This window comes from Gadus morhua, chromosome 5 (assembly GCF_902167405.1).
Source record: "Gadus morhua chromosome 5, gadMor3.0, whole genome shotgun sequence".
Classification (NCBI taxonomy): Eukaryota; Metazoa; Chordata; class Actinopteri; order Gadiformes; family Gadidae; genus Gadus; species Gadus morhua.
The window spans coordinates 4,964,162-4,990,536 of record NC_044052.1 but is presented as its reverse complement, the minus strand read 5'-3'; the positions used below and the strand labels follow the sequence as shown (position 1 = coordinate 4,990,536).

Genomic DNA, 26,375 nt, shown 5'->3' with positions numbered 1-26,375 from the left:
CAGTGCACACTTGGGAACTCGCGTCGATGCAAAAGCTCTCAATTATGAATTTAATGAATGCTGCCAAAGCCAAGTTATATTCATGCTTTTACTCTAAGAAAACAGCCACCCTTTTGACTCTGGTCTTGATGCAGCAAACAGTAAATTGATTCATCTCCATTTATAAAAGCATCTGCCATTGATTCATTACTGTCTCTATGTAAGGATTCTGATTATTATATTTTACACATATTTTAACGATGATCATTAATGATAGATTATTATCAATTATTATATTTTATATTTTGGATTATTATACAGTATGAGGAGACAGTTAAATAATATATAACTATCAAAACATGCAGAAAATGAGAGGACAGTTTAAGAGATTATTTCAAAACTGTGCAATTGGATTAGCACAATTAATCTAAAGGTTATAGTTCACATCTGACTGCTTAACCCACTACACTGGAAGGAATCCATATGAATTTATCCACACACAATGCATTCATGTGGAAGAGTATTATTGCTATTTCTTTGTGGTGCCAAACATTTACATTAAAAGTAGTATAATCTACAAACAATAATATAATAAATGTTAGCGTTCATACATTATTTTAGAATGTATCTATTTGGATGTATCTACATATCTCAGTTATTATTTCAGACAAAAGTTTTGCTAACAATATTGTCATATTACCAATGTATATCTCTAGGAAATGTATCATAAAATAGCCTACCTTAAATTGTTTGACATTTATGAACTATGTATGTCTTAACAACATTCTTGAAAAAAGGCAATACTTCATGCCAATACCAATGCTGGAATGACTCCTATAGCTTGTCCAAAATTTGGAAGTGGTCATACAAATGCCCACTTCCACCTCAGCCGCAGAGAACTTATGCATTACAAATTAACCAAAATAACACCAAATGCTAAAGTAAACGTTGCTTGTTTGCTGAGATGTAGGTGACGACTGTGTTCTTCTCACTGGACTTAATATAGTCCATCTGCCACCTGCTAACTCCATCAAAGGACACACGTGCACATCCACACACAAAACCGATAATCCATTATTTATTCAATCCACACAGAATTACACAAATACAACAAAAGGCAGGACAAGGGTTGACTGGAAAGGTTAACACAAGCATACTGTGTGTGGGTGTGCACACACAAAGATACGCACACACACACACACACACACACACACACACACACACACACACACACACACACACACACACACACACACACACACACACACACACACACCTCCCTTCATGCTCTGTTTTGGAAGAAAAACTGCACAAATGTCCTAAGGAGCAATATTTACTGAAATAAAACCATAAGACTCCCGTGGCAGGGATCTTAGAATCTCTTAAAATGTTTTTATACCTTTTTATTATATGGAAGACTCACCACCCTGGTCGTGGTACAGTTTTATTTATTTTAAGTTCAGAAGTTTATAGTCATTGATGAAATGTTGTGTAGTTTGAGAAATGGATAGTTGGATAGTTGCAGTGATTACAAATGTGTATAGAGTATTCTTTTTTTTGTGCAAAAGAAATTGGATTGCTGGAACACATTGCCAAAGTAGGATAGCATAATAACAGAATGCATAGAAAATGGCATTCGATATGTGTTTGTGTGTATGTGTATGTGCGCGCTTTGTGTGCAAAGCAAAACCATTGATTTGACTGAGTAATAAGACAAAATAACAGTACAGAAGAGTGAGAATAAAGAGACTGATAGACTGCCTTGAGCTTTCGAATTCTTACCATGTGCGTATATTCGCGTTAGCGCGCGTGTGTGTATGGTGTCAAGAAGAGCAGATGAAATGAGGAAAAGATTTTTGTGCTCAATACAAAGTCATTCTGTGTATGTGCGCAATTTATTTTCACTCTGGAGAACTTATGTAACTTCACTAAGAATGCTCTCCGAAAAATCTCTAAGGTGAGTGACATGTTGTTGCTGTTCTTGTCGTCCTTGGTATTCTACTTTTTCCTCATGTTTTTAATTATTGTCATACGTAATGGTATTAGTGGCAGCAGATGGTGTCACTGTTATTACCTTGTTCGGGGCCACAGGCTAGACAGTTACCGATGTCTAGCATGTTACCATGACACTGAGGACCCACGCTGCAGAACCATCTCTCTCAGCACACGGCCTGGAAGACGCCTACTGCAGGAGCCTCGGACGCACTATGGTCTGCGGTAACACACACTGACACACACACACACACACACACACACACACACACACACACACACACACACACACACACACACACACACACACGCACAAACACATTGACACGTCACACACACACTGTCCGCTTGTACAGCCCCAACCTTTTCAGATAAACAAGAAAGACACAACTGTTACTTATTCAATAAAATACTTGTTTTTATTGAAGGGCAAAAATATGAAACCACAAACGTAAGGCAGTCTTGGTTTGAGGCATTTAATGATGAATGACACATGTCCCACAGTCTAATGTCCCACAGTCAAGGCTAGCACTGGTCCAAACAGGATATTTCACAAATTGCAGTTTGAGGGGGAAGGTCTTTTCCTATTCCAAGGAAAAGCCATGCGATGGGCAGGGATAAAGTGAACAGGCATTTCCAATTCCTAGCTCTCTAAAGGCCATCCGTTTATGGAACTAGATAGGCATTCTCACTCTACCTCAACTCAAGATTGCCAAAGATGTGTCCAGAGAGATCCATATTGATAAATTACTTGATGGCCCCACGTTTGTTCGTCTGCAGTCAATACCACACAGAACCAGGTTAGATGAAGATTATACCGGAATAGCTATGCATACTGAGATAATAGCTTAGTGGTACAGAGTGAAAAGTGGTGTGATGATGAGTAGATGCTGCCGGTGTATAATGTTGTTTGTCTGCAGAATACACAACACAAGTGTGCTTTCAATAATTATTCGGAAAATGAATTTGAGTTACTTCGGTCAAAGCGATATTCATGGTGTCGCAATCTTGATGCATTCGGGTTTAACCGTGGTGTTAAACATTTGTCTGTTTGAAATGGTGTTCTGGCTGGGGAAGGGTTTGCTTGTACAGGATCCTGAATTAGATGTGCAATCCAACTATTATGCTAGACAAAGATTCCATAGCAGTAAATGAACATTTCAGCAGGAAATGTTAACAGACAGAAGACGTAGAATGTTTGGTATGCTGTTTCCCTGGGACTGTACTTCCCATGGGGATCTGCAGGTAGCCTGTGAGAGTCACTACTGGCTGATTGCTTCTCGCACTTCAATGGTTCAATTTCCATCCATGTCCTTTGAAAATTTATTCAAAATGCAAAAAGGATTGCTGATTACGAATCTGTAGTTCAGTCTAGTGATGTTAAGCTAAACATTAGTTATAACATTTCACAGAGACGTTATCATTGGACGAACGGGTGTCTTTCATAAAAAATTATAATGGGTCTGCTCTAGAAGTCTGTTGTGAAAATGGTCTTATGAAGTGCTCGGCATTGTGTTAGCATTGTTACAGTTGACTTTGGTCACAACTTGACTTAATCACTCAAACGGTATTTAAAATTTTTTTACATGGCCAGGCATATCAAGACCTATCACATAGAGCGGCAGACCTGAGGGATGGATAGTGGTCTGGGTCATTTTTAAGAAATGAAACACAAACTCAAAAAGGGAAATATCCCACAAGCACAGGCCACCACTCGGTTAATAGCATTCTCTGCTCTTACAGAATTACAGTTATCAATTTTCCGCGTGTGACATTAATGGCGCTATACTCTACCCATTCTAGAGTAGATATGCCCGGCGGTCCATGGTATATCCCTGCAGAGGAGTGGAGCTCATCGGGGACACAGGTATATTATTAAAGAGGGAGATTCCACATCCATTCATTGATATCATTTAAAAACGTGTAGATCTTGAGTGGTTGATAGTAGCAGGAATGGATGAGAAATTAAAAGGCAAAAGGGAAAGGGATACATTATTATATATTACAAGAATTATATGTAAGAGCTATTAAACCTTTCAATTTTTCGAATATAATCTGTCCTCCTCCTGTCATAATATTCATCAAATGTCCTGCAAACATGCATGCTCTTTTTTGGGCTTTTTTTGTGTCAATACAAACAATTCCACAGCCTACATAAAGTTTTCTGACTTCATTTATCTAATGAGGGAAAGGCAGATCGAGTTAATTGTATATCTTTTCATCCTCCGGGTAGAGTTTCATCTAGTTGCATTAGAAAGCACAACCTAACACAGAGGCATAAATATGCCAAGAATACTCTCAAATAATCCCAGTGGAAGAAGGCAACATTAAAGATCATATTCTTTTGTCAGGATTTTCTCTCACTGTGTAGAAAATCATTAAATTGTTTTAGGTGAGCGTATAATTCCAGCAGCATTCAACACAGCCCCAAAAAAGGGTCAAGATTGTTTGAAACTTTTGAAAAAACGACATCTTCCCTTAGAAGATGTTTATTCTTAAAGCTATAATCAATTTAAATAACCGAACTGATCGAATTGTGTTGCTTTCTATAAAGTAAAAGCGTGACGGCAAAATATGCTATCCCTTTCTCATCAATCTTCTCCCTATCCAACACTAAACACCCCAAAACACATGGATTTTATTCTTACAAAAGCCTGCAATACATTTCCTCTTGATCTATTTCCACATCAGCCTTATGGCATATTTTACAAAGTCACTGCTCCAGCATAGGAACAGTGACTTCTTCACCACCACCTTCATGTTTTATTTATAACATTATTGTTATTGTGGAATTCAAAGCTATTACTCAGACCCTTTGATGTGGGACTAAAAATGGACGCTTTGTCAAATGTAATCCTAATTGTGCATGGCTCGTGAAATGGGACTTGATTTAATCTCCCTTAATTGCCGGTAGGGGAGGCGACATATTTGCATATTCAAATAATTTATAAGTGGCCACTTTTGTCTACAAAGTTCAACCAGGGTTTATGAGTTGGTCCTCTGTGAGTGCAGGTCTGGGTGTTTAATGTGTTAACTGGAGCAAGCAGTGAATTAAGCTCTTCCCCTGGTAGGCTGAAAGGGCCCATTGATCATAGAAATAGGACATTAAAAAGGCAGAGTGACTCTAATATCACACACACGGGCTGTCGTTTGCCAGTCCCTGTTGGTAATGACTTGACTGACACTACGAATAATGACACTTTGGAACTAAACACATTTGAATATACGGATCATGGTGCACTGGATTTGGAGCACGAAATAGACCCGGACAACAATTTTTTCTCTACCATCAACAACAACTGTCACTATTACACTGGGGAACAGTTCAACCGGAGCATTAAGACCGATGGCAAATTATCAATTATTCACTTCAACAGCAGAAGCCTGTATGCAAATTTCACTTCCATCAGGGATTACTTGGATACATTTTCACAACCATCTAATATCATCGCAATATCTGAAACATGACTCAATAAGGATAGAGAACTGGACTTTGACATGGATGGTTATGAACTTAGTTATATAAATAGACAAAATAAAGGAGGAGGAGGAGTAGCCATTTATGTGGACAAGACATTAAATTTCAAGGTGCTGGACAGAATGACAACAGTAGTGGACAATGTTGTGGAATGCATATCAATCGAAATCTGCAAAGAAAAAAAAAAAAATCGGAGGTGTTCAAGGATTGGATGGAGGACATTTTCTCCGACAAGGGTAACAAAACCATTTTCATTTGTGGAGACTTCAATATTGACCTTCTTAATCCAAATAAACATAAAATGACCCATACCAGACCTAGCAGAATCACATCACATTGTGCCACTCTCATAGACAATATATTCACCAATGACATTGAAAACAATACACTAAGCGGACTATTGATAAATGATATAAGCGACCATCTACCAGTTTTTACAGTTCATGACAGGAACTATAAGATCAATAAGACAGTCAAAAATAAAGAATACAGACGAGTTAGATCTGAAGAATCGATGACTGCTTTTAAATATGAACTGCAGGCACAGAACTGGAATGAAATATATGAGAAAATAGACATTAACAGTGCATATGAAGAATTTCTCAGGATATTCAAAAAAGTATACAATAAAAACTATCCAATAAGAAAATATACAAGAAAAATAAAATATTCTGAATGTCCATGGATCACAAAGGGCCTACAAAATGCCTGTAAAAAGAAAAATACACTGTACCAGAATTTTATAAGGCTGAAAAACTGAAGATGCTGAGCAGATATAAAAACATATAAAAATAAGTTAACTAAAATCATAAGAACTAATAAAAAAGACTACTATAGGAATTTATTGGAAAAAAACTATATTAGAGGAATATGGAAATTACTGAACAGTGTTATAAAAAATGGTTCTGGACTCTGGACTGGAAATTATTCTAAGTATTTTGTGGCAGTTATAACTGACATAAAAGAAAGATCGATAAGCTTCTAAATAGTGTTACTATTAACTTATACATGTTTGTGACACTCTTTCAATTCTCTATTCCCCTTGCTGTTTTTACAAATTGGTCACTTGCCCATTCATGAACATCTTTGGTAATTGCCTTCCAGTAGAAGCGTTGGTTGATCTTGTCCAGCATCCTCTTGATTCCTTGATAGGTGGCCAGCAGGGACGTCTGCACCTCAACCTTCTCTTTCTCAGTGAGGATCACCCTCCTCATTGAATCGCCATTCTCCCCAAGGTAGTACATACAATTCCCTAAAGAGGGAGAGAACATATATCAGCACTGCATCAGCTGTATATGGCTTATAATTCAATTCAGTTTCCTTTGCCGGGCCTACTAATTTGTTAAAATGGAAGATGAATTAAGATGGACTTCATACAATGTTTTTTTTTTAATTACAGAATACCTTTAAGAGTGAATTTTTTTGCATCCCTCCGGATCAGCCGTTTCTCCGTGAGAGAGCAACCTGCTTCATACATCTGAGACGACAGATACAACAAAATAGAATTAAATGACACCATTTTCAATCAACAACAAAAACCTATGCACCTTAAATCCATCCATCCATCCATCCATCTATCCATCCATCCATCCAAATTAAAGACAAGCTAGCTAGCTATGAGAACGTTTACTTCACGCTACACACTCAGGTTACTAGCTAAATGCGATTAAACAATTCAATACAAAACAAATATAAAGTTAGGAACGCTAATAAATGTAATTTGTAAAATAAGTGTTATCTGTCTTGTCGCGCTCAATGAACGAGTTTGTGAATGTTCTTGAACCTTCCTACGTCATTCGACGCGATCGTCCGCGATCGTCTGTTGCCAGGCAGGTTTGGAATGGATTATGTATGGATTACGTGCCCGGTACAAATTTGGCACCCGGTACAAATTTGGTGCAGGCTCCACTTTCAGTACCATAGATATAGAATAGAATAGAATAGAAAGCTTTATTGTCATTGTACAAGTACAACGAAATGCAATGAGCAGCTCCATAAAAGTGCACACATGTTATTGAATATAAATATATAATAATTTACATAAGCAATATATAATATAAATAAATAACAATTTAAAATACACAGTAAAACTTAAATACACAGTAAAGACTAACAACAGACAACAAACATCAGTGCAGATCTGAGTTCAGTATGGTGACAGCTTTGGGAAAGAAGCTGTTCCTGAGTCTATTTGTTCTGGCATATATGGACCTGAAGCGCCTGGTTGAAGAGATGGTAGCCGGGCTGGGTGGTGTTCTTCAGGATGCCTCTGGCCCTGCTGAGACAGCGGGAGCCGTATATGGTGCTTAAAGAAGGCAGAGGGCAGCCAATGATTTTTTGCGCGACGTTTGTCACCCTCTGCAGTCTCTTCCTGTCGGCCTCCGTGCAGCTGGAGTGCCACAGCGTAGGTCAGCAGGCTCTCGATGGTGGAACGGTAGAAGGTCACCAGCAGCTGTGCGTTTAGATGCTCCCTCCTGAGCACCCTCAGAAAGTGTAGCCGCTGCTGGGCCTTTTTGACCAGCGCTGAGGTGTTGACCGACCAGGAGAGATCAGCAGAGATGTGGACTCCGAGAAATTTGAATGACTGCACTCGCTCCACACCTTCACCGTTGATGTGCAGGGGGGCAGGGGGAGCTCTGTTCCGTCCGAAGTCCAGGATGAGTTCCTTGGTCTTGGTGATGTTCAGTGCCAGGTTGTTAGAAACACATCACTCACCAATTTTCAGGACCTCATCTCTGTAGGCCGCCTCGTTTCCCCCTGTTATAAGCACCACCGTTGTGTCATCAGTAAGATGTATGCATGTAAGATCTTATGAAACAAGTGAAATAAAACCTGTTTATCAAACATATTCCCAAAAGGAATGGACAAGGGAGGGAACGGGGGATTAACTGTTAGTGCGGATTGAAAACCTTACTGAAGTCAATCTCGTTAAATCAATGACCATGTCAATCATCAACTCAAGAACTATCACAATGCTTTCAGGGGTGAAGAATAAGGCATCTGCCTGTCTAACCTGAAGACAAATACAAAAAGAGCATTTTTTAACATAAAAAAAAAATGTATAAATTATAAGCTTTGTGTTATGTGTGGGGCAGTTAGCTGAATTCACCAGATGTGTTTTGATATAGGTAGTTCAAAAGCTCAAGCCGCATAATAGATTTATAGCCTTTTTTAACATAAGAAAAAAATATTATTATAGTATAAAACCAAAGGGTGGGTTTTTTGAGTAAAATAAAAAAAAATTGTAAAATAAGCTTTGTGTTATGTGTTGGGCAGTTAGCTGAGTTCACCAGATGTGTTTTGATATGGGTAGATGAAAGGTCGAGCCACATAATAGATTTATAGCCTTAGTACAGATAAGCTAAAAAGTTACTTAAGTACAGTAACAAATTACTTGTACTTCGTTACTGTCCACCACTGCCCTCCCTTGACCCATTTGAACTCTCACAGCTGGTCCAATCGGCTGCAGGGGACATTTGTGGTTATTCAAAGCAGATAGTGTGTGTGCATCTACCTGCCACGCCCTGTGTTTGTGTGTGCAGTCTTTCTTAGTTGTCATAGCAACCCTTCCCATTGGCCGTTTTATAGAGACGCTGTGTCAGTGCTTTGTCAACAAGACTACAGGAGGGGGTAGGCTGTACGCTGCCCAACCAATCAGAAGTCAGAAACGGCGCTGTTTTTTTTTGCTCTGCTGCCCTGCAAACTGCACCTGTACCGGTCGCTGTTCTGACATCAAACACAACCCTGTTATGACAGCCTTCACTGCCTTCTTCACAGCCTTTGGCTTCAGTCCAGATTTTAGAAAAGCAATAAAACTAGAGCATCAGAATGCAGGACATACTCTCAATATGTTGGAGGCGGGACAAGAGTAGGAAAAGCTGTGCAGCCCCCTAAGAAGCAGGACACCTGACACCTATACAGTAATGTCATTGAACAGCAGCCAATAGGAGGCTAGTCTGAGAGGAGTGTCAACTGGGAGGGGAACTGCTCAAACTGGTTGGTACACAACATCATTTCCTTGTTACCGAGTTGGACGGTTTGATTTGGCTCACTTCATTATAGCAGGGAGAAGACTAAGGTACTGTACTCCACTCTGATCCGTGATTCATCATAAATATGTAAAACTTATTTATCATATTAATAGGTTGATGGATAGTTTTCTGGAAAAACACATGGTTCAAAACTATAGTTAATATATGCAGGGTTTGGAGGAAAATTTGTTGGTTATGGTGGTGGTGTGCCAGGGGGGAGGGGGCGTCGCCCTCTGATCAGGGGGAGGGGACGTTGCCGCCGTCTGATGGGGAGGTGGGGAATAGACTACAGACTCTGTACTACATTGAACAATTATTTATTAAACACTAAATATTAAATACAAATAAAATATCATAATAAATAAATAAGAAGCTTTTCAAAATAACATCTGCAAATATAAATAAAGTGCTGAACAGCACTTTATTTATATTGCAATTTGTGCAATTTTAACTAAAGAAAGTGCAAAACATGTGCAAAGGTTGTCAGTCACTACTTATGGATGAGCTGACATGTAGTATCGCTACAGGCTATCCTCCTTGGTTCAACAAAGAACAACTCAAGGGCCCTGTTGTAATTAAACTCTTTCATAGGTGGACCATTAATACTGATTCTCATGCAGGCTGTCAGACTGTTGCCCTGCAGCCTGTTCCGCAGGTCTGTCTTGATCTATACACAGAGATGAAGTTAAGATTAGTTTATACCTTTTGTATAATATTTACAATTTTGATAGAATCTAAGCTTAATGGCCGGTTCAGACTACACGATTCTCAGACATTCCTCCACGATTTACCATGTCACACTATACGATCTCAGAGCCAGGAAATCGGCTTGTCTCGTCGTAAGACTGGCTACACTACAAGATTCGAGGGTGCGATGCTCTCTACTTTGTATCATTCACGTTTGCAAGATATTTTGAAAATCTAGTATTTAGAACTAACATAAATGCTTTTTACATTTTTGTCATAAAGGTCCCAGTAGTTTTTATATCTGCTCAATGCGGCACTTCCTCACACTAGTTGCGTTGCGCGTGACATGAACTATACAAAGTAGACGCAGCAACAACGTAGCCTAGCAACAAAGCGTCAACAATGGATCCCGAGTACCTAGCACTAGGCATTATGCTGGCGGTCCTTTGCACAGAGACGGTTTACGATAGCTATTAGCACGTCAACAGCTGATGGCTCCAAACCTACCGGGTAGGTCAAGGGTGTCGCTATTTCTCGCCAGGCTGTTTCCCTTTTCACCCTATCGTGAAAGTCCTTCGAGGACACGTCGAAAATGCAGGGACGTTGCTGCCACATTTCCACCAAAGTTGTCTCCATTATTTGCTCAATTTTCTATAGTTTTCTTTATTAGCATTCTTCATGCGATTCCCCAAAAAATTCTGACATGCCAAACTTTTCGTCGTGGGGTTTTCGAACGTCGCAGACGAAAACATCGCAGATCGCAAGCATGTCACATTACAAGACCTCGTCTCGTCGCCGACCTGTCAAAATCGTGTACGATTCGCAAATTTGTCTGCGACGAAAGAATCGGGGCAAAATCGGGCTGAAATCGTGTAGTCTGAACGGGCCATAATGATGATAATGGACTTACCCTATTCATCGCAGAGAAATCCCTCTCACAATTCACACTTGAGACCGGTATTGTGAGGGCGATTGCTGATAGGAGGGACAGGTTTGGGTAGAGCAGATGTAGCAAATCATACCCAGATGCCATATCACTCATCATATCGAGCTGGGACTTGTCCCGAAGGATGAGAACATTGGTAAATGACAGATATGCTTGATCTCACATAAACAACTTAATATGTTATGTTATTGACTCACTTTTAAAATCCCAGTTGTTGTGAGCACTTTAAAGCTCTGCCATTCTTGGAGAAGTGCCTTCTCGTTGATGGGTGGGAACTGCTAGGCCAGCATTTGTAGGTCTGAGATGGCACGACTCTCATCACCTTTTGGTCCTTGTGGTCCCAGAGCACTAAATTCACCAAGAATTCCAAGCTGCTGGAACCTCAGCTCCAGGTGCTGAATGAGGCCATCAATCTAGGGCTCCATGACCTATTAACATTAGATGTGAGAGAAAATTCAAATTTAGGCTGATAATATTTCAGAGACTCGTTATTCATTCTTGAGCTTGCTTACTTGCATCTGAAAACGTCCCCATAAGGTGAGGGTGGAAAGAGCTGCCCCACGTCTCCCCCTCTCTTCTTCGGTGTTGATATTCAGATGGGTCACCTTCTCTTCGACCTGAGCTAGAAAGGAGCCCTCTGGTTGATGCTCACCTGCCTCTTTAATTTTTTTTAATGTTTCAATGGTAACGGGAACCTAAATAGACATGCAAATTAAACATGATTTTATATTTACAAAGGAAAACTGATATGTAATAAAAATCAAAGTGATATAACAACTTCCATGGTTTTTGATTGCCATGAAATTGATATTTTCCTTCTGGAACAACTTAGAAAGCTTTGCCAGGTAGGGTAGGATGTCTGCTTGCAGGTGAACAGCTGCAACGAATCTGTAGGTTGCACAGTAAGTGTACAACCAGTGGTGGGCAGAGTAGCTAAAAAATGTACTCAAGTAAAAGTACTGTTACTTTAAGATTAGAATTACTCAAGTAGAAGTAAAAGTACTCGTAAAAATAATTACTCAAGTAAGAGTAAAAAAGTATGCAGTGAAAAGACTACTCAAGTACTCAAGAGTACAAGTACTGAGTTTCTCCGATTTATTTTTTAAATAAACAGAGCAACACAAACGGTACAAAATAGACACCAACAAAATATAAAACAGCAATGTTCAAATAAAGATAATGTAAATAACATCCTTTTAAATAAAATAAATAAGGTCTTTAAAAAAAAAATGTATAACCCTTGAACTAAAACAATAACAAATTAAAACTTTGCAAAATTAAATACATCAACGTGTGTGTGTGTGTGTGTGTGTGTGTGTGTGTGTGTGTGTGTGTGTGTGTGTGTGTGTGTGTGTGTGTGTCACTCTGTTCGAGCCTGCATGAGAGTTCAATGTTGTCATTAGCTGTAACGTCTTTCTGACCAATCGCAGTTCAAGGCCGACCTGGGCTGTGCCACTTCGGGAGGGGGCGCTCAGTTACTCCTCTAGACAAAACCGAATTGGTTGCGAGTCGACGTTGACCCGGCGCCCCCCGTTAACGGGCCACAGGAAATTTTCCCAACTCTCCCGATTACCACTCTGCGTTGTGCGTGCCTGTGTGTGTGTGCAGGCGTTATTAAATTGCCTCTCGGCCGCTTGTACCCGCGATCTCGTCCTTTCGGCCATCTCCCAACCCTCATGACCATAGGTGAGGATAGGAACGAAGATCGACCGGTAGATCGAGAGCTTTGCCTTGCGACTCAGCTCTCTTTTCGTAACAACGGTGCGGTAAAGCGAACGCAGTACCGCCCCCGCTGCTCCGATTCTCCGGCCAATATCACGCTCCATAGTACCCTCACTCGCGAACAAGACCCCGAGGTACTTGAACTCCTTCACTTGGGCTAAGGAATATTCACGTGATAGAAATAGATCTCGCATGTAATAAAAGAAAAGATCTAAAAAAACAAAGTAACGACCGTCACGTTGCCAATGGAACGGCGTAAAAGTACCGTTCTTTCTTCAAATATTTACTCAAGTAAAAGTAAAAGTATGTTGCAATAAAACTACTCCTAAAATTACAATTTATCCAAAAAGTTACTCAAGTATTTGTAACGGAGTAAATGTAGCGCGTTCCTACCCACCTCTGTGTACAACCCTTGTGCCACTTGGTCCTTCTTTAGATCTGCCTCCTCAGCAAGTGTAGCAAGCATTGCAGGCAGATTTCTCTGAAGGTTGGAAATAAATGGCCTTCTCTTGTGATAGCCACCTAGTGTCCTTAACCTCCTGGGGTGGGGGATAGAGCAATTAATTCAATTCCATATTTATAAAAGGAATTTGGTGTACAATGTTTTCACTTACTGTGACTTTCAGGTCCGCTACTTGGAGGACACTGGCAGCTGCTTTCAGAGGGGGTTGCACTATTCCTGAAATAAAGGTGCAGGTCTTGAAGGTGCTTTCTGAAGATTTTCATGAATGGCACTCCCTCTGCTGCATCTTTACATGACAGGGCCAGGCGATGAGCAGCACAGTGCACTTCTCCAGACACTAATCCTGGCCAGGAGTCAGTCAACAATTTTGCTGTGCCATTCTGTTTTCCTAAAATAAAAGTAAAATAAATAAATGGAATTTTCCTTCATTCATTTATTCACTTTACCGGTCATCACTGCTGCTCCATCTGTGCCAAGGCCAAAAACGCCCACATATTCTTTATTTTGCTGACCACTTGTTTTTTATCCAGACAAAATCCTCGTAAGGACAGTTTCCCTGCGTCTCTCTCGTAGATCGCACCATCTTTCAACGTCTTTGTTTAATACGACTGCATCACCTTCTCTAACATGATAGCAGCTCGCAGATTTCACTTTCTCTCCAGTTATTATTAGAACTGCTCATGATATCGCTTTATTTACAACAGAATGAAAGCAAATGAACCGCCAATGTGTGCAGGGTCCGGGAGGATAAATTGGTGGCTGGGGTGATAGAGCATGTACAGTAGATCTAGACCTAGACAGTGATAGTGTTCATGAAATCTAGACATTGATAGTGATAGTGTGTATGAGGTCTAGACATAGATAGTGATAAAGTGTTGAGATCTAGACATAGATAGTGATAGAGTGTGTATGCATGAGATCTAGACATAGAGAGTGATAGAGTGTGTAGATCTAGACATAGATAGTGCTAGAGAGAGTGTGTGTGTGTGTATGTGTGTGTGTCAGAGAGGAAAAGGATATACAGTCTTCTCTACACTAATTTCCTGTCCGCTAATCAAATATAATCCACAGAAACTATATGTAGTTGTGTTTGTGTCCAGGTCTCCAGTCTGCTATGAATGAGGAGAGAGAGGAGGGGGGTCCTACCTCTAAAACCACTCTGTCTAGGGAACATGGCCGCCAGAGAAAAGCTAAGAGGTACGAAGAGGATCTCTCAGTGACTGTTGTCAATCTCAGAGCTCAGCAGTGATATCCTGTGTGTGTGTGTTGTGTTGAAGCCCAGAGCAGCAGGAGAGAGCAGACTCCCCTGGACCCAGCTGTGTCTCCATGAAGAGTGACTGGTCTATGGGTCATCCTCCTGACATTAAGGATGGACGGCCCTCCAGAAAGAAGAGGTAGGAGATTGAATTATACAATGAAAACAGAACAGTTGATTGTGGGCGGCAGTAGCTCAGGAGGTAGAGCGGGTTGGCTGGTAACCTGAAGGTTGTTGGTTCGATCCCCGGCTCCTCCTAGCTGAGTGTTGAGGTGTCCTTGAGCAAGGCACCTAACCCTGACGGTTAGCTCCCGACGAGCTGGCTGTCGCCTTGCATGGTTGACTCCGCCGTGAGTGTGTGCGTGAATGGTGAATGTGAGGCAATATTGTAAAGCGCTTTGAGTGGCCAATGGTTAGAAAAGCGCTATATAAATGCAGTCCATTTACATTTACATTGTTATTAGGAAAGTTAAAACAAATTAAATAGATCTAAAGTATGTTTTTGTGTATGTGTGTGTGTTGTGTTTTTGTGCGCGCATGTGTATGTTCTCTCCGCAGACAACCCCATGAGAGATCAAAGGTTACCAGTGCTCAGTCTGTACAGCAGCATCAAACAGAGCTGATCAAGGTGTGTAATGTCCACCAAGACATTTGACTTGAGCTCTAAATTAACATTAAAAAGCATCTCTTGTGGTGCTAATAGTCTCCAGGCTTGCCTCTTTAGAACAGTGGGACGTGAGTCCAGGACAGATACTTCTGATGTCCTCAGTTAGTTCAGAGTAAAGTTCTCCTTGATTTTTGTTCTGTTCCAGAGGGCTGAGAAAAACGCACACGCTTTTCTAGACAAGGAGCTGAAGAAGCTCTGGAGGATTATTTTCCTAGATTACCCACAATACTCAGAGAGTCAGAAGGCGGAGGAGGAGGAGAAGGTTGATAGTAAGAACGAGGAGCAGAGGAGGCGCGCCACAGAGGGAGTGGTAGACATCACATTGCTCTGCCTGATGGAGATGAACCAGGAGGAACTGGCAGATAAACTGTGGCGTGGTAAGAGACAATAAAATTACTAATAAGGGCAGTAGAGACTATTATCTTGAAAACAGAGAAGAAATGCTTAGTTTGAAGGGCAGTATCAAATATATTATATAAATATATATATATTTTATTTTCAATATGAATAAAATAACAACTATACGCTAGTCCAGCAATGCACTGGCAAACAGCACGGAGAGAGTTACAGTTGGCACCAAAACAACAGCTATCTCAAACCTCCTATTTTGTTAGGGGTCAATTTGACCCGATTCAATGTTAACGTTTTTTTTGTGTTGGATGATGCTGAGGGCACCTACAGATCCATTTCCACGCTTCCAAGTTGAATAGTAAACCACACAACACAGAGAGCAGGTATTTACAACCAGGGTGGGATAAGAGTAATCCACCTCCGTTATGGTGTAATCCGTAATCAGTCCGTTTGGCCCGTGTCCAGGGGTCGTCGCCAGAAGGGTGCTCAAACAAAGCGGTCGGTACGCAGTGGGTTTAATCAGGCGGTGGCGGAACAGTACTTCCAGAAGATCACACAGATGCTGTCTGTAGATTGCTAGCCCCCCCGTGTGGTGGCCTGCTCTCCCCTCTAACCCCAAGCACCCCAGCTTAATGATCCTCAGGCTTGCATCGCTTAAGGGAGGAAGTCCATGGAAGGCTTGGGGGTGGAGCCAGCAGGCTGCCAGAAATCTCCCTTCCTTCACTCCTCCCTGCCGTGTGCCACAATATAAATATGTATATATATATATATATATATATATATATAGAAAGCGGCCGGCTGTGCAGAATGATTGACAGCAGACAAATCAAAGACGAACAATAAAGCTGTTGCTCCTTCATCATCCACCAGTTGAAATGCCGGGCTGCACCTGTTGCGGCAACAAGCAGCAGTAGTTTTGTTTGCCGTTTTGTCTTTTAACGTGGATTTTTTAACCCGTCTGTCGTGTTTTAACCTGTCCGTCATGTGAATGGTGTTCTAACAGTCTTTTAACTAAATGGAGTCATCATGGATGTAATGAGTGCTTTGTTTATGAACATGGTTGCTCTTGGGACTGTTACGAACTTCCAACAAAGCAACCAGCCTCACAGACTCCAAGACAGTCGGGACTTTCGCATCTGATGCGGCAATTTAATTGTTGGGACCTCACCCGACGCCATTCCGACAGAGTTTGTAAACACGGAGGTGTTCATTAGATACGGCAGACAGCGGTTTGAGTGAGAAAGCGTGGCCAGGAAGGAATGCGACAGAGGAAAATATGAAGGGTTATTGTTCGTCTATCAGTATAGAGGTCACTTTTCCACTGATACACAAGAATGATTGCATTACTTAGTAGGTTATAAAACACATCTAAAGTACAATATTTTATACTACTGTCATTACACCTATCATATAACTGTGGAAAAAAAATTAAATCTGTTTTTTCTATTTTAGGTACTGTTGCCGTCATGTGCAAAGGTAAAATCAAGTCCCATCTGAAGGAGAAGTTCAGGTTTGTGTTTGAGGGAATCGCTAAAGCAGGACAGCCAACAGGTCTGAATGACTTCTACATAGAGCTCTTCATCACAGATAGAGGCAATGAAGAGGCCAACAAGGAACATGAGGTCAGACTGATTGAAACAACTTCCAGGAAATCAGCTAACCAGGAAACACCAATCAAATGTGAAGACATCTTTAAACCCTTACCTACTAGGCAAGGTCAGCCAATCAGAACAATAATGACAACTGGAGTGGCTGGCATTGGTAAAACTGTCTTAACAAACAAGTTCACTCTGGATTGGGCTGAAGGCAAAGCCAACCAGGACATAGACTTCACATTTGCCTTCACTTTCAGAGCGCTGAATTTACTGATTGCGAAAGAGTTTAGCTTGGTCGAACTCCTTCATCACTTCTTTATTGAAACCAAAGAAGCAGAAATCTGCAGATACGACCGGTTCCAAGTTGTCTTCATCTTGGATGGTCTGGATGAGTGCCGACTTCCTCTGGACTTCCAGAACAACCAGACCTGGACTGATGTCACAAAGCCGACCTCAGTGGACGTGCTGCTTACAAACCTCATCATGGGCGACCTGCTACCATCTGCTCGCATCTGGATAACCACACGCCCTGCGGCAGCAAATCAGATCCCTGCAGAGTGTGTTGACATGGTGACAGAGGTGAGAGGGTTCACCAACCCAAAGAAAGAGGAGTACTTTAGGAAGAGATTCAGAGAGGAGACCTTGGCCAGCACAATCATCTCCCACATCAAGAAATCCCGAAGCCTCTACATCATGTGTCACATCCCAGTCTTCTGTTGGATCAGTGCTACAGTTCTGGAGGACATCTTCAAAACATCCCAGAGAGGAAAAGAGATGCCCAAGACTGTGACTCAGATGTACATCCACTTTCTTAGGGTTCAGTCCATACAGGAGGATAGGAAGTACCATGGGAGAGCTGAAACAGATCAAGACTGGAGTTCAGAGAGCAGGGAGATAATTTTTTCTCTGGGAAAACTGGCTTTTAACCAGCTGGAGAAAGGCAACCTGATCTTCTACGAGGCAGACCTGGCAGAGTGTGGCATTGATATCAGGGCAGCCTCAGTGTACTCAGGAGTGTTCACCCAGATCTTTAAACAGGAGTGTGGGCTGTACCAGGACAGGGTGTTCTGCTTTGTCCATCTGAGCATCCAGGAGTTCCTGGCTGCCCTTCATGTATTTTTGTACTTGATCGACACTGGTGTCAATCTGCTCTCAAATGAACAACCAATCTCCTGGGAAGATAAACTCATCTTCCTCTACCAAAGTGCTGTAGACAAGGCCTTGCAGAGTGAGAACGGACACCTGGACTTATTCCTCCGCTTCCTCCTGGGCCTCTCTCTGGAGAACAATCAGATTATCTTACGAGGTCTGCTCAGACAGACAGTCAGTAGCCAATGGACGAATGAGGAAACAGTGTCTTACATCAAGGAGAAGATAGGTAGAGATCTATCTCCAGAGCGAAGCATTAATTTGTTCCACTGTCTGAATGAGCTGAATGACCGTTCATTAGTGGAGGAGTTCCAGTACCTGACATCAGGAAGTCTCTCCAGAGAATCACTCTCCCCTTCTCAGTGGTCAGCTCTGGTCTTCATCTTACTGTCATCAGAAGAGGAGCTGGACGTTTTTGACCTGAAGAAATACTCTGCTTCAGAGGAGAGCCTTCTGAGGCTTCTGCCAGTGGTCAAAGCCTCCAAAATATCTAGGTAGGTGTACTAATAACAAGTATGACAATATTAATAACATAATCAACATATATGACTATATAAAAGTAATAATATAAAAAACATTAAGAGTTTTAACAAAGAACAACAACTATTTGTTTATTTTACATTCAATAGTTACTCACATGTTCCTGTTTATTTTGTTATAAGACTGAATGGCTGTAAGCTGTCAGAGAGATGCTGTGAAACTCTCGCATCAGTTCTGAGCTCCAATTCCTCTAGTCTGAGAGAGCTGGACCTGAGCAACAATGATCTGCAGGATTCAGGAGTGAAGCTGCTCTCTTCTGGACTGGGGAGTCCACATTGTACACTGGAAACTCTCTGGTCAGTTATACTCAATGTGAAAACAGTTACACCACAAGGTTCCAAATCTGAAGAAATGTAACATATTTACACCCTGAAAGGTTAAGATGCAGAAAAATACTATTTTCATAGGAATAACTCAACGTATTTATAGTTTTGTTGCTTGACAGTATAAGGGGCACGTTATTTAGGGATAATGTACAGATAGCCCATCATCATAACAATATAACAACTCAAAAAGGATTTTATTGATTCCGCTTCCACTTTAAAAAATAATAATCAAGATTCTACATTGGGAATATCCACCCCATCAACGGTGTTTTATTCATAGTAACAATAAGTTATACAGAAATAACAGACCGTAGAATGCTGTGAATGACCTATCAAAATCTATCTATTATTCAACATAGCCGTGTAATGCATTTTTAAAGTTTGTTAAAGGTCCCATGGCTTGCTACTTTTTGGATGCTTTAATATAAATATTAGTGGGCCCATAACACATTATTTGAAGACGTTCCTGAAATTCAGCCGTGGTGCAGAATTACAGCCACTACGAGCCAGTTGCACATTGAGCTTTCCCCAAACGCGCCGTTTCGGTTTCTGTAGCTTTAATGCAAATGAGGAGGAGAGAGGCAGGTCAAGGAGGAGGGTGGGGGTGTGGCCCTGAGCAGCTTGCGGCCACGGTACAATGCGCTCTGTTTACAGTGAATGTATCGCAATGGCGAGGCACACACAACCTTTGGCCGTGTTTTGTAAATATTTAATTGAAAAGACTCCGGTTGCTCTGGCGGGAGTCCTGGAGCTCTATATCTAAATAATATCATATTATCCATAGATATATATACATGGATTAAAGTTCTCCGTCGCTACGACGGATTTCCGTCATTTGGAGTTCACAGAGGCCACTTCACATCTCCGATAACGTCGGGACAAATTTTCAAACAGGCGTCATTTGGATAAACTAATCGCATATTAAGGATCTAAATAGGTACTTTCTCGCATAAAAAAATATTAAAACTTAAGAAAGTGATGTATTAACAGCACTGAAGCGAGAATTAAAACAGCTTTTAGCAGCTTTACCGCTACCGCTGCCGCGAAATGCATTCTGGGAAACTTGCATACTGTATACTGCGGTGCAGTCGGTCTGCTGTATACTGCATACTGAATCCCACATTCAGTATGCAGTATACAGTACATACCGCGCAGTATGTAGTCGGCAGTACGGTAGTATGCAGTTTCGAACATGGACATAATACACGCGTGTATTATGTCGTCATACGTCAACGCCGGTAAAATTGTCAAATTATATAGTGAGTATTTAAAAGGTCTACCGTTAAAATTGACTGAAAACACAAGCATTTTAATGTACATCCCGATTATATATTAAATATATATTAAATATATTATATACAAATGTATATATATACACACCATTTTCGCGCCACATCTTACGTCTCTTTGTTGTGTTAGTGTTGAGTGTCAGAGCGAAAGTTAAGCTAGTATGAACTCCCTTATAATGATTGACGGCTCTGATGTATCGGATATTGATAAAACACAAAAAAATAAATGGAGATGGGCATGGCTGACGGAAACGGGGAACGATGGCAAGCCTTTTTTAGAGAGTAAAATATAAGACAAGCTTTGCAAAAAAAAAATCTTAGAGTCTAATTGAAAAGACAACAAAAAAATTGCAATAGATGCAAAAGAACAGCTGTTTAAAATCCTCCTCCTGTAAAACAGTATTGGTCGAGCATTTAAACGTGATGGCTGCATTTGGTGCTGACGTCTTATACATTTGTATTTCTTAAGCAGGTGTCAAGTAACCTAACCTGGAACATGTTTCACACACTGCACGTAACTTGGCTGTAGCGCAAATAAAATTTCAGTCAGAAGATTTTTTTTCACTTTAATCCCTGTATATATCATATAATACATATCATCACTGCCAAAAGCTGTGTGCGCCTCCAGATGATATTATGATCACAAACGACTTGGGTTCACCGATGTCTCTGGTTCTTCCACTTACACATCAATCTGAAGTAGACTGAACCGTGCGCTGCCGGGTGCCCGCTGCCAGCTGCCTGCTGCCGGCGGGGGGTGCTTTGAGCTAGTGGTGCCTCGCGGCAGAGGGCGGCGGGCAGTGGGAGTCCGGCGGGAGACAATCGCGGGCAACAATCCCTTTCTCCTCCATGTCGCAGTTCATGTACTTCAGGGAGTCAAAGCCAAAGTTCCTTTCCCCCAATTCCTTCTCAACCTTGGCTGAGATAACCCCAACTACAGTCTCATGGTGGAAATACCATGAGACTGACGCCCCATAACACCACAGCAGAACCGTTTCCAAAAAACAAAGAAGTGTACAACAATTGCGTTACAGTGTGTGTAATCACACACACACATGTGGCGCTCGAACGGTCGTAGCTCATTGTCTCATTGGCGGGCCAAATTCTCTGGGCTGGCAAGGCAGAGAAAGGGGAGGTGTCATCTCCCCTTATGATGACATACGGAGGAAGTTCCAAAACGGCGCGTCTGAGCTTTGTTTTTTCAAAGGCGGAGCAGAATGCCTGGTGCTCGTTTTACACCCAAATAAATTTCTAGCTAGTAGGGGAACTCATTAATGTTGGAAAACCTCAGAAAGTGAATTTTTCATGCCATGGGATCTTTAATAAGGGTATAGGGTGTATGCTGTATGACATTCTTATTCCACCAATTGCCATGTAGTCAGTCAGTAAGGTGGAGTTTATAATTAATAATAAATCCTTTTTAGGGAAGAATAATGATTCATTTTGATTAATAATTTAACAGCTATGTAACATCTACAATTAATATTCAAAGATCAAGTTTATTAACATTAATTATATTTTTTCATGTATGTAAAAAGAGTTTGTTTACAATCCTCATAAACATTTAGTCACAGTTCCTAACATTTTCCTGTTTATTGTGTGTTAAGGCTGAATGGCTGTCATCTGTCAGAAAGATGCTGTGAAGCTCTGGCCTCAGTTCTCAGCTCCAACTCCTCTAGTCTGAGAGAGCTGTACCTGAGTAACAATGAACTGCAGGATTCAGGAGTGAAGCTGCTCTCTGCTGGACTGGGGAGTCCACACTGTACACTGGAAACTCTCAGGTCAGTTTACTCAACGTGCAAACAATAAGACAAACAAAAAAAGTTTAACATCCATAAATGTTAATATATATAAATATATTATTTTAATTTGAATGACTCAGCATATTTCTTTGTTGCCATGACATAAGGTATCAATTATATTCCGTTTTTTAATGATGCTATATGGTTTATGTTGTGTAACTTTCTAAATGTATTCAATATTATGTAGTCAGACAGTAAAGTGGACTTTAGAGTTGTTAAGTAAAGTTTAAAAACATCCTCTTCTTAAAAGTACCTTTTTAAGACAATGTTTTGGAGTTTTTTTAATCTTTAGTCAACCATCTGACCCCTCTGTAATAAACTTGTTTGTAGCTCACTAGTTAAACTTATGAAACGTGTCTAATAATTACATTTCCTGTACAACTTTAATTACAGTTCCTTACATGTTGTGTTTTTGTGTGTAAAGGCTGAATGGCTGTCATCTGTCAGAGAGATGTTGTGAAGCTCTGGCTTCAGTTCTCAGCTCCAACTCCTCTAGTCTGAGAGAGCTGGACCTGAGTACCAATGATCTGCAGGATTCAGGAGTGAAGCTGCTCTCTGCTGGACTGGGGAGTCCACACTGTACACTGGAAACTCTCAGGTCAGTTTTACTCAAAATGCACCACAAGGTTCAATATCAGAAGCATTTAACAGATATTCATAAAGAATAGTTACAATTCACCCTCCTAAATATAAAATATTCCAAAGAATAACTCATCCAGATAGTGGCTTGTGTGTGTGTGTGTGTGTGTGGGTGTCGGTGTCGGTGTGTGTGTGTTGGTGTGTGTGTGTCGGTGTGTGTGTGCAGGTTGTCTGGCTGCCTGATCACACAGGAAGGCTGTGCTTCTCTAGCCTCAGCTCTGAGCTCCAACCCCTCCCATCTGAGAGTGCTGGACCTGAGCTACAATCACCCAGGAGACTCAGGAGTAAAGCTGCTTTCTGCTGGACTGGAGGATCCACGCTGGAGACTGGACACTCTCAGGTATGGAGAGGACAGCTCACAACACAGGGACAATGTCTCCTACAAGGGTTCACTGCATGTTGGCTGACATTTACGTAACTTTTTCCCCCTCCAACCAAGGATGCCTGTTTTTAAATTCCCTAGCCTGACACCCAATCCGAAAGGCTGGCCAGGGGTTCTCATCTAAAAGTAACAAGGAGATATACAGTTGGATTAAAACATTGTCTTCTGTTGACTACTTGTTATGTGGTTTACACATTAATATGCGGGGACTGGACACACACACACACACACACACACACACACACACACACACACACACACACACACACACACACACACACACACACACACACACTTTTCTGTTGTGTCTTTGCTAGTCTCCGTAGCTCTGGTAGTGGCATCTGCTGTTGCAGGGTCAATTTGCAGCAGCAAGTTGACCCTGTGTGTGTAGTTTGCTTTTCATATTGTAATGTTGAATGTTATTGTAGCATGTAGCCTGGGCTCTTTAAGTGTTTGTGTTGTGTTTTTTATCGTTTTATCCAGTTGTTTTAACTGTTATGCCAATTGTTCCCGCGTTTAACTTTCAATCTGTGTGGGTTGCTAATCACAGCGCGAGAAGGAGGGTCTCGGCCCGGCAACTAACATGCAGAGATGCAGGGACAGCTTCGCGCTTCGTAACAGAGACAGGGCAGAGCGCGAGCGTGCAGGGGGAATTTTATGATTGGTGAATGTAGGAGATAACTTCCCCTGCTAAAAGTATTTTATTGCAGTTATACCCAACCGGTATTTGCGAAAAATAAACACAAAAGTGAAAGATCTGTCACAAGACGATTGATACGTATCCGTGCACATTTTTAAGTGGGTACACGCAAATCCTGGTGTGTTCCTAGTGGGTATACGGCGTATACCTGCGTATCACGTAGACTACACCACTGGGTTCAAGCCACTGCTAGATGAAGGGGTTTGAAAAGGCAGCTGTTACTCATGTTGCGTAGAAAGTGATGAGACAGCAGATGATGAAGATGAATGTTTCACCATGTTGCTCTCACTTTGTTTCCTCCCCAGTGTGGAGCACGGTGGAGTGTGGAGGCTGAAACCAGCTCTAAAGAAGTGTAAGTGTCTGTTTAGTTTGATTTATTATAACGCTAACTATTAACATGCAAAGTCCATCCACACAGCTGGAGGTGATGTCCGTTCATTCAGATCCTACTGGGAATGAAGATTATGGCTGACATCATTTATCTAACATTAATATTGTCCACAGTCACAATTAATCCTACTTGTGTGAAGTAGGTATTATTATTGTTAATTATTGAGTTATTATGATTAATAGTAGTATTGTGTAGGAATGTATACAACTGTGCGTATTTTTATGTACTTGTATATGTATGTATACGTTCTCTGTGTTTATCTATTTCCAGAATGTTTATGGAGGTTTGGAGGTGTGCGTATGTGTACATGTCTTTGTATACAGTATATAGTATGTATGTGTACAGTGTTGGGGAAGTTACTTTAAAAAAGAAATTAGTTACTAGTTACTTCTCCCAAAAAGTAAAGTAAATTAGTAACTGAGTAACTAAATTAGTTACTCAGTTACAAATCATAAAAGTAACTAGTTACTGTGGAAAGTAATTATTGCGTTACTTTCAATTACATTTGTTAATGCTCAAATGTGTCAAAGAATTTGGAACCCGCCTCCAACCCCTCTTTAACGGAACTTAAAATACACGTGCATGTTCAATTATTTATGATAAATCTGAATATGGACACTTAAGACAATACATTATTAACAGAAACAATGAACCCAAATCTATACTATTTAAGTTAGTTGCTTAGGTTTTGTGGCACAGTCTCCTTCTCCTTTGGTGGTCTTGGCCACTCATTTCATGGTATAGTGCAACGTTGAAAGATGTTTGAATAGCTTGACGCCGATGTGGAGAGGCACTTTGTCCAGGGCATAATGTGCATTTCACGATTACACTCGCTCCTTTAATTAATTGGATAGAAAAGTAATGGCTATAGAGAAAGGAAAGGATAAGAAAAATAAGACGTAAGCAACTGCCAACTAGTACTGTAAGAGAATAGTACTTGTTATGATGATGATAATGATGATGATAAATTCTTCAACAGCCTGATCATGTATTGTTCTCCCGTCAGACGCCTCTGAACTCAAACTGGACCCAAACACAGCCAACGGACGACTCTCTCTGTCTATGGACGACAGAAAGGTGACGTGGATTGGAGAGGACCAGTCATATCCTGATCACCCAGAGAGATTTGACTCACATCACCATCTCTTGTGTAGAGAGGGTCTGACTGGCCGCTGTTACTGGGAGGTAAAGAGGGAAGGAGAGGTTTATATAGGAGTGACATACAGAGGAATCACAAGGAAAGGATCGGGTGATGACAGTTGGCTTGGATGGAACAACAACTCCTGGAGTCTTTCTTGTTATGATGATCATTACACTGCCTTGTACAACAGTAGTGAAACAGCCATACGTCTCGCCCCTGCTGGCTCCAACAGAGTGGGAGTGTATCTGGACCGGCCTGCTGGCACACTGTCCTTCTACAGAGTGTCCCCAGATGTAGGAGGGTCCTCAGACACACTGACACACATCCACACCTTCCAGTCCACGTTCACCCAGGAGGACCTCCTCCCTGGGTTTTACTTATGGGATGGTGCGTCAGTGTCTCTGTGTCAATTTGATCTCGCTCCGAGAGACCGCGCAAATAGGCGCACCTCTCGTATGCACAGAGAGAGCGAGAGAGAGGGAAGGAGAGAGAGAGAGACAGAGAGAGACGGAGAGGGAGGGGGAGAGAGGGAGGGGGAGAGAGAGAGAGAGTGACAGAGAGAGAGAGAGCTAACCCTACCTTAGAAAGGATGAAAGCCGAAAGTTACTGTAGTTATTTCAACCTTTATTTGCACTTGAAAAAGATTTTTAAAAAAGCAGTTATGTATGTAAAAAAAAAACAGGTAGACCTCATTGCTTAAATCACAGGGATATGTTAAACCGTCTTAACAACAATGAATTTTTAATGCCTTACGTACCGTATTTGCATTGCTTAACAAACTGTTTCCCTTATACGATAACAAATAAGAACTAAAAGAACACAAAAGCATTGTAAGCTAGGCAGATACCGT

The 26,375-nt window shown here is 41.2% G+C and overlaps 1 protein-coding gene across 1 annotated transcript; it reads left to right on the top strand.

Annotated features, from left to right (window-relative positions):
- Positions 1 to 14,470: 14,470 nt before the first annotated feature.
- LOC115544245 (NLR family CARD domain-containing protein 3-like) lies at positions 14,471 to 26,028 on the top strand (the record flags this gene model as incomplete). The annotated part of the gene is made up of 9 exons (XM_030357109.1): positions 14,471 to 14,495; positions 15,112 to 15,133; positions 15,377 to 15,597; positions 17,024 to 18,809; positions 22,078 to 22,251; positions 22,697 to 22,870; positions 23,078 to 23,251; positions 24,299 to 24,345; positions 25,391 to 26,028. Coding segments are annotated over exons 1-9 (3,261 nt in total), but the record flags the coding sequence as incomplete, so codon positions are not given.
- Between the last annotated feature and the right edge of the window lie 347 nt (positions 26,029 to 26,375).